The following is a 9,400-nucleotide window of genomic DNA, read 5'->3' on the forward strand; positions in this document are numbered from 1 at the left end:
AAAAGCGTCAGCTAAATGAATAAATGTATTCCTATTTTATAATTGCTCATAATTGTTCACAATGTTGGTTGTGGTAACAAAAGTCACTTTTCTCACCTGTTTTACACAGACGTTAAAACTGACAACAAGCAGTATTAGTATTTCCTGAATATCTGAGCCCATATGAAGAAAACTCATTAACTGTAATGTTTTCAAAAATGAATTTGTACTTTTCAACACATTTCGTTGATAGTAGAGATATTTCCCACAGCACTTGAAGGCAACCATGAGCGCAGCTCATACACACGGGCTCAGCGCCAGGAAAACTCTTCTGTCCTACCTCGCAGACTCATGAATACAGCATCTGGACAGCCCTCTCCTCTCTTTTCACTGGATCGCTGTCTTTGGAAACTGGAAATCAGTTTCCTCTGTGTGTTCGTGTGCAGAGTTGAGCCTGTCTGTGTTGCACTTTCAGGCATCCACGGCACAGATGTTTTCACTTTGACCTCCTCCTCTGTCTTGCCTGGTAAGTATGAATGATTTACATTAATGAGGGGACATTTCACACGTATTATGATTATAAAGCCAGGCTTGTTGTTGATAGGCTACTGCACGATATGCGGAATATATATATATATATATTGAGATATTGGTTCAGCCTGCTTTCTGTTTCTGTGTTAATTGCGCGAGAGGTTTGCGACAGTATCGGTCGCGCTTGTCTGGAATTTGTGCTCTGTGACAGAGTCAAAGAGCTGATTAAACTGTAACATATATACAAAAGCAAATTTTCTATGTCAGCAATAATGGGTGACTTTCAGGGATATGAATGTTGGGACACGGTGTTCTTTGAAGAAATAGTTGGTAGCTACCCTCATCATGTTTACTTACATAAAACCCTCCCCCTCCTAAAAGAAGTTTTGAATCGGTATGTGACTCAAGAAATATACACACATATTACATATTAGAGATTTGCTACTTGATCAGCAAGCAATAGCATATTGTATTACTTTAAATTCATGACATTGTTTGTCCTCAAGGAGTTACTACTTTGACCAGCTGCAGGCCCTATGTTCAACTATTCACTATTCAACCAAATGTAACCAGTTTTAACAAAGATGCTAATATCTGTGTGACCTCCAAATTACCAAAACCATGCTGTTGAGAAGTAAATAAGCACTGTGGATGGGAAAGTAGATGATTTGAGTGTCTATTCTTCTCTACACTGCATCATATTTGCCCTTTTTTTTGCCACAGGGACATATTTAAGAAGAATCTGCTGAATTGATTTATGCCACAAAGGGAGATTATTTTATTGCATTGCACAAGATGAGAGAGGGCTTCAAAGTAGACAACCAGGCCAGTTTATCTTCCTTAGTAGAGCAAAATAATGGAGGAAAGGACAAGTGGCAATATCCTCATTGTAAAAAGAAGCACCAAAGTTGATGTAAATTGTGTTACATTGCAATTCCCAGTTATTTCCTGCCTGTTGTCCCTGTTTGATCCCTGATTGTTGATGTTTTGTTGTTGGTGTTGTCTAGAATGCCCCCGCCCATTTGGTGCCCTTAGAAGAAGGGGAGGATGGAGACAGACAAGATGGCCATCCACTGATATGAGTGATACAGGACCAACTCACTCTTAGTTACTTTTCACCCAGTGCAACAGTACATGCCTGACCACTAAGAGAAAAAAGAACAGCAGGGATGTATTTTTACAGGATACAGTTTGAGGTGATATTTAGCACTGCAGTAAAGAGCAGCAAGGAAAATCACCACATATCTTCATCAAATAGAGGATCAGCCTGCAAACCCAAATTGTCTCCTAGCTGTGGATTGGTCTCAACAGCTGTCTGAAAAGCAGCATGAACTGCAGCGGCCCCTTTCCAGTGCATTCCTGTTCAATACCAAGCTGAAGTATGTGTCTTCAGAAGATGCTGAGGAAGATGGTGACCATGAGGAGGATCCTCCACGTGAAGGGAGATGTGATTTGCACGATGCTGCTACTGATACTATTCTGTCTGCTGCTCTATGCACGCCAGGTGAGGATGGAACCACTCACAGCATAGGAAGGGTTAGATCAAGATTTTTGTACATTTCTAGACAATATAACCCCCTCCTTCTTGAAAAGTACTTCCTCTTACCATGTTCCATCAAATCCCACCCATGTTTTCCAGGTTGTGCTCTCCTCTGGGTGGGACAGACCTGTGTGGAAGCTAGAAGTTCATGGCTCTACCAGCTCCAGCAGGACCCTACTGGGCGCCAGTGGGGCCAAAGTAATCCCGGAGTCTCCAGTGGTATGACCTGATCTAATTCAAGTTAATAATAATGACAATTTGTTAGTCTGGCCCTTATTTATAAGATTAGGGAAGTTCACATCCCATATAAGTATATGATGCTCTGTGTGCTGTATGTACATGCAGAGTGCATTAATGTATGTACACACAGTATGTTTGTGTTTATGTTTGTGTGATGTCCATCTGTGCTGATTCACAGAGGCACACATTTCATCATGAACCATGAAGAGATTAACAAAGTGAAACAATATAAACAGAAATGAGGATACTATTTTTCTATGTCGTGTTTTTTCGCTTTCATATTTCTGTTTATTACTTTGATGTTCCGAGAAGCATTTTTGCAGATACATTGATACATTTGCTCATTAAGATGACATTTACATGTTATAATCATTATATCAATTATATCATTTCTCCTGATTAGCAGTTCACGTCCAGACCTTCAGAGCCACAGCTGCCTCTCTGCAAGCCCCAGGACAAGTCTAAACCTCCTCAGGCCAAGTCCAAACCTCAGGTCAAATCAAAGGGGAAATCCACGTTGCGACGGAAAAATGTTGTGCCGACTAAGGCGGCTTGCAAGGCCCTTCCCACAATGCCACCATTTGACTTTGAAGGCTATCTGAAGAAAAGGATAACAGAGACTTTAAGCTGCTCATAGACCAGCCAGAGAAATGTCACATCATAGGAGCAGACAAAGAAGAAGGAGGAGGAAGTAAAGGGTCTACTAAGCCTCCCTACATGCTCATTGCAGTAAAATCTATCGCTGCAGATTTTGATAAACGTCAGGTAAAATATGCCATGTTGTATGTAGGCCTTTGCCTTTGTAAATTAGCTGTGATTCACTACATAAATTAGGCTGTATTCTTTTGTACAATACAGTTCAAGGTTTCTTTTAAGTTTAAAGTTGCTAAGTTAAAGCAGATTGAATTGCTATTGCTCCCTCAGCATTATCGCCTAAGCTGAGATCTTGTTGTTGCTTGTTGTTCCAGCCTTTACTGTTTTAGTTCACTCTCACTGCAGTGTTGTTTTTCAGCCGCAACCAGCAGCTGTTCATTGAAAATGTTCTGATAAAAAATTAACTGCCCAGCACTGAACAGAAGACAGGCAAAATTAGCAACTAGCTTGTGAACACAGTGGATCATTTAGTAGCTAAAGAGCCAGATATTTCCCTCAGGGGATGGTGGAGACCAAAACCAGAGCTAAAAATAGAACAAATGTTGGACTTACAATTGTCTGGTGGACATAAACATATCTCCAAATGTTGCTCCGTGTCAGCTCAAAATGTAAATACGTGATTGTTTGCTAATGTGCTGCTCACAATTGGGCATATGAAAGCAGGTTTAACTTGAAGGGGACCAATTATGCTTTTTCATATTTTGTGGCATTTCTATAATGTTACAAACTCAGATGTTCATGTTAAACATAACCAAAGCTTCAAATGAGGTAAAAGTATTTAAAAGAAATCCCTGTTAGCCAAAACCTCAGAAATCCCCCTGTTCTGAATGCTCTGTTTTAAACAGTTTTTTCTACCAACGGCTCAGAATGATGTCATTCCGAGCTGGATTTCCATATATGTCATTTGCTCCAGGCAGAGAATGCTGCCCACGCCACAAAGGAACATGCAGCCCCAACCCTGTGGCAACCTTCAATCTCAAAACGTTTTGCACTGGTTTGCAATGTTTTCAGATTGAACGACTTGTTTTCCTTGGTACATTTTGTCGCCGCTGTACTCGCCCCTGGTAAGGCAAGGCAAGGCAAGTTTATTTGTATTGCACATTTCAACAACAAGGCAACTCAAAGTGCTTTAAATCAGACATAAAAGCAACACAGGAAAATTGAAAAAATAAAACACATTATAAAACCAGGATAAAAAACAGGGTAAAACAGGACAGTAAAAGTTAGAGTGCAGTGTACAATCAGGGCACTGAAAATCTAAAAACAAAGAAAAAGAAAACTGGACATTACAGTGCAGTGAAAGGTACCAAGGTACCAATCTACCGCTTTAATTTAATTGAATTAAAAACAGTGGTAAAAGAAAAGTCTTCAGTCTTAATTTAAAACTGACAATTTCAGCAGACCTGCAGTTATCTGGGAGTTTGTTCCAGATATACGGAGCATAATAACTGAACGCTTCTCCATGTTTAGTTTTGACTCTGGACAGAAAGCAAACCTGCCCCAGATGACCTGAGAGGTCTGGATGGTTCATAACGAAGCAGAAGATCAGAAATGTATTTTGGCCCTAAACCATTTAGTGCTTTATAAACTAACAGCAGGATTTTGAAATCAATTCTTTGACATACAGGAAGCCAATGTAAAGACCTCAGAACTGGAGTGATGTGATCCACTTTTTTGGTCTTAGTGAGGACTCAAGCAGAAGCGTTCTGAATCAACTGCAGCTGTCTAATGGATTTCTTAGGGAGCCCTGTAAGGACACCGTTACAGTTGTCGAGTAGACTGAAGATAAATGCATGGAAAAGTTTCTCCAAGTCCTCTAATCCTTGATATATTCTTCAGGTGATAGTATGAGAGTCCATGACTACACCAAGATTTCTGGCTTGGTTTGTGGTTCTTAACATTACCGATTGAAGCTGAGCACTGACTTTCAATCACAAAACAATAACTTCAGTTTTATCTTTGTTCAATTGAAGAAAATTCTGGCATTTGTATAATGTTACAATGTCAGATGTTCATGTTAAACATAACCAAAGCTTCAAATAATGAGGTAAAAGTATTTAAAAGAAATCCCTGTTCAATACAGTACTGCTCAATACAGTCACTCAGTGCCTGTATGGGATCATAGTCCCCTGGTGAATGGTTATGTAAATCTGTGAGTCATCTGCATAATTATGGTAACATATTTTGTTGTTTTTCATAATCTGAGCCAGTGGAAGCATTTAAATGTTAAACAAAATTGGCCCAAGAATGGAACCTTGGGGAACTCCACGTCATTTTTGTTGGCTCAGATGTGTGATTACGTATAGACACAAAGTAGTCCCTGTCCTTTAAGTAGGATTCAAACCAGTTTAGTACTGTGCCAGAAAGTCCAACCCAGTTTTCAAGTCTGTCCAGTAATATGTTGTGGTTGACCGTGTCAAATGCAGCACTGAGATTCAATAATACTAAGGCTGAAATTCTGCCACTGTCAGTGTTTAAATGGATGTCATTGAAGACCTTAACAAGAGCCAACTTAGTGCCGTGGTGTGGTTGAAATCCTGATTGGAAGACATCAAAACAGTTATTTAGTGCCAAGAAAGCACTAAGCTGTTGAAAAACAGCCTTTTCAATGATTTTACTTCAAAATGGGAGATTTAATATGGCCTATAATTGCTCATTAGTGAACTGTCACGATTGCTCTTCTGTAAGAGTGGCTTAATGACTGCAGTTTTCAGGGCTTGTGGGAAAATACCTGAGAGGAGAGACATGTTGACAATCACAGGCAGAATATCAAGGCAGCCTGAGGAGGATTTCAGATGTTGTATTATGTCCTCCAGGTTTTTATGGTTAATAGAATCCAATTGTCTCATGCTATATAAATTGTTTATAAGTGGACACAGGGACAAGGCATATCCTGTTACTGACATGGAGACACTGATTGCTTGTCTAATTGTTTGAATTTTGGCTGTGAAGAAGGAGGCAAATTCATTGCAGGCCCTGGTGGATAGAAGTTCAGAGGCTACAGATACAGGTTGGTTAGCCTGTCGACAGTAGCACGTGCATTATTAATGTTTTTGGTGATGATGTCAGAGAAGAAGGACCGCCTTGCATTTCTCAGTTTTAAATTATAAATGCGAAGTCTCTCTTTATAGACGTCATAATGAACCTGGAGATTTGTTTTCTGCTACCTGCGTTCAGCTTTTCGACACTCTTTTTTGAGTTCTAACCAGCATGGCATTTCTCCATGGAGATCTTCTCTTACCAGAGACCACCTTTACCTTGGTTGCTGCAATGGCATCAATAACATTTGTAATTTTAGAATTGAAATGATCTACAAGCAAATTTACTGAGACCTATGAAAGGGCGGGTGTCGAAGAGAAAGCCTGAATAAATTTTTCACTAGTGTTTTCAGTGACATGCCGTTTTGTGATTACCTCTGTACATTTGTGTGCACACAGATAGTACTCTCAAAGAAACACATAAGACAATGGCTAATAAGAAGACAGTGGACTTTGGAGGGGAGTGTCTCAAAGAGACAGGAGCCTCTCCAGCTTGTTTCAGACAGATGCTGAAATGAGGGTCTGCATGAAGTGATAGATAGAAAATTCTAATGCTAAGCTGCCATAGAGGAGTCACAGAACTACAATACAGGACTGGAAAAGCAGTATAATAGGTCTCCTTTACCATTTTACTCACTCAGTCAGTTAATCTCTTTCTCTCTGCACTTAATTGTCTTTAGGTGGTACGTCGGACCTGGGGTAAAGAGGGACTTTTCCAAAATGGTGTGTCCATCCGTACTGTTTTCCTGCTGGGAGTTCCCAGGAATCGTACTGCGCTGCCTCTGTGGGATCGGCTCTTGACCTATGAGAGTCAAACGTTTAGGGATATCCTGCTCTGGGACTTTGATGACACCTTCTTCAACCTGACGCTGAAGGAAACACATTTTCTAAAATGGGTTAACAGCACCTGTCCCCATGTCAAGTCAGTGTTTATGAAGCTAAACTAAATGGGAGCTGATCTGATCCTTAACCTTATGTGACTCATATGTGATGCTGATGATTATCTTTTTCTCTTACAGGTTCATTTTCAAGGGCGACGCTGATGTGTATGTTAACGTGGAGAATATATTAGAGATGCTACAAGGTCAAAAGCCAGATGAGGATCTGTTTGTTGGTGATATAATTATCCATGCTAAACCCATTCGCCGGCGCAACTCCAAGTACTTTGTGCCAGAGTTTGTTTATGGAGGGGGTTTGTATCCGAATTATGCTGGAGGAGGAGGGTTTGTCATGTCGGGACATACAGCTCGGAGGCTTAGCTCTGCATGTCAACAGGTACATTAAAGTTGGTCAGTTAGAATATTTTGGTATCTCTCTTTTTACAGGTTTTAGATCTACAATCCTTTTTTATTTTAAACTTCCAGGTGGAGTTGTTCCCCATTGATGATGTCTTTCTGGGAATGTGTCTCCAGCTGATCAGCGTCAAACCATTGCGCCACCAGGGCTTTCGGACCTTTGGAATTCCCAGACCGTCTGCAGCGCCCCACCTTCAGACATTCGACCCATGTTTTTACAGGGAACTCATGGTTGTTCACAGCCTCAGCGTTCCTCAGATCTGGCTTATGTGGAACCTCCTGCATGACCCCAAACTGAGTTGCCACAACAGGACCAGCCCGACTTCCTTGCCCTTTAGGTGGAGGGGGAGGGTGGGAGAAACGGTGGGAGAAGAGACGGACTACGGTGAGAAGGAAGTGTTTCTCATGCATTAGTGACTTTCTGCAGGGTTGACTGGGATCTGCAAGAGCCCTAGCAAGTACAAAATGGCTATGAAGCAAGATCTGTGGCCAACATGAAAGGCTTATTCAAGCTGGTAGATCATCTTTGGGGAAATTAATTGGCAAAAGCCAAATGTGCTTCAGATTTTTCAGTAAAGAAGCCCCAAGAGGATGCGAGCCCATCTGAGTTCATACAGTATTTGTCAACAACATGCAGCAAGACCTTTATTGCAAACATGATTGTGTGATGAGTTGAATCTCTCTGGACCTTTGAATGTGTAATCTTTAGAATGTATTGTGTTATAATTACAGAGACACATTAAGATCCACACGGATGACATAATGAAATGCGGTAAGCTGGTTTAACCCCATCCAAGTGTAAATGCATCTGTGTGACGGAGACCACAACATTTTCAATATTCTGACTTTCACTGGACTGTGCAGACAGGACTGGGGGAGTGGAAAGACAGTACACTTGTGTTTTCAACGTGAATCACTTGCAGAGATGTACCTCACTTCCTTATGCTGGACAGTCACATTGCCTCTCGGTTTGCATGTTTGTGGAAAAGACTGATATTTTAGAAGTCAGGCATGTGTAAACTTTAGTTTACAATTCTCTTTTTCTTTAGAACTATACATTTTCCCTCATCTGTTTTCAAAGTGTTCAGTGTTAAAATGCTGCTGCAAGGTAGATTTATCTGAAACATATTCCTATTCAACTGCAAAAATATGTTCACATACAAGCTCAAACAACTATTGGATGGATTGCCCTAAAATCTGGTGCACACAATTATGCCCTCCTCAGGGTGAATTGTAATTGCTGTGGCAATCCTTTGACTTTTAATTTTCCCCATCATCAGGTAAAAAGTTTAACTCGTCCAGTAGTTTGGTTTGTGATTAAATTCCTGCAAAACAATCAATCGGTCTCGGCTGTACTGTACTTTGTGTTTGGTACTAAATAGCAAATGTTAGCATGCTAAACGGATATGAACATCATAGTCATTATACCTGCTTAGCATCATCAATGTCAGCATGTTAGCATACTGGCATCAAAGCACCGCTCTGCCAAAGCATGGCTAACTCATATTCTTGCTAACTAAGATCGTCCACACACAAAAATAGTATGGCTTGCAGTTTGACTTTAATCAGTTATATTTTGCACTCTGTTCGACGTGTAGATCGAAGATGTAACATAAACAGCTGAATTGATTGTAAATATTAAAGTGAAATGTTCTAAAAGTAAAAATCTTAATCAATACTTTGTGTGTACCACACACCCCTGTGTATTCAGTGTGCCTTTTGATTAAAGGTTAGAAGACCTTCACAGCATCTGAAAAGGAACTGAATGTTTCCCTTCTTCATTCATCACTTCCTGCCAAAAACGCTTACAGAAGCCTGATGGGCAAGAAGATTAGTCAATATCATGTTTTAACATTTAAAAATTGTTCACAATACAGGCAAAAAATACAATAACACACACAACAACATGATAATAACAATATAACCTCACAAAAAAAAGAATGATTGGACAACATCACTTTAGCCAGTAAATCAGGTTCACGGTCCATGTCCAAAAAGAGTAAATACATTATAGTCACAGAATTTAACAAACGATGCCTCAGCTGTGGCTACAAGATTGGGTTCACATCATCATCAGCATCATCCAAAGTTCTTTATTGCATGGCATCTGAATTGCTTCAGTT

At 40.3% G+C, this 9,400-nt stretch overlaps 1 protein-coding gene across 1 annotated transcript; it reads left to right on the forward strand.

Annotated features, from left to right (window-relative positions):
* Positions 1-288: 288 nt before the first annotated feature.
* Positions 289-9,034, forward strand: b3gnt9 (UDP-GlcNAc:betaGal beta-1,3-N-acetylglucosaminyltransferase 9). The gene is given in 8 exon segments (XM_038705896.1): positions 289-505; positions 1,518-2,014; positions 2,150-2,269; positions 2,694-2,892; positions 2,895-3,055; positions 6,663-6,904; positions 7,002-7,257; positions 7,347-9,034. Coding segments are annotated over 7 exon segments (1,446 nt in total). The 5' UTR covers positions 289-505; positions 1,518-1,891; the 3' UTR covers positions 7,692-9,034.
* Positions 9,035-9,400: the final 366 nt, after the last annotated feature.

Source organism: Micropterus salmoides, unplaced genomic scaffold (assembly GCF_014851395.1).
Source record: "Micropterus salmoides isolate LMB-PRFRI ecotype aquatic unplaced genomic scaffold, ASM1485139v1 Ms_hic_scaffold_8, whole genome shotgun sequence".
NCBI lineage: Eukaryota > Metazoa > Chordata > Actinopteri > Centrarchiformes > Centrarchidae > Micropterus > Micropterus salmoides.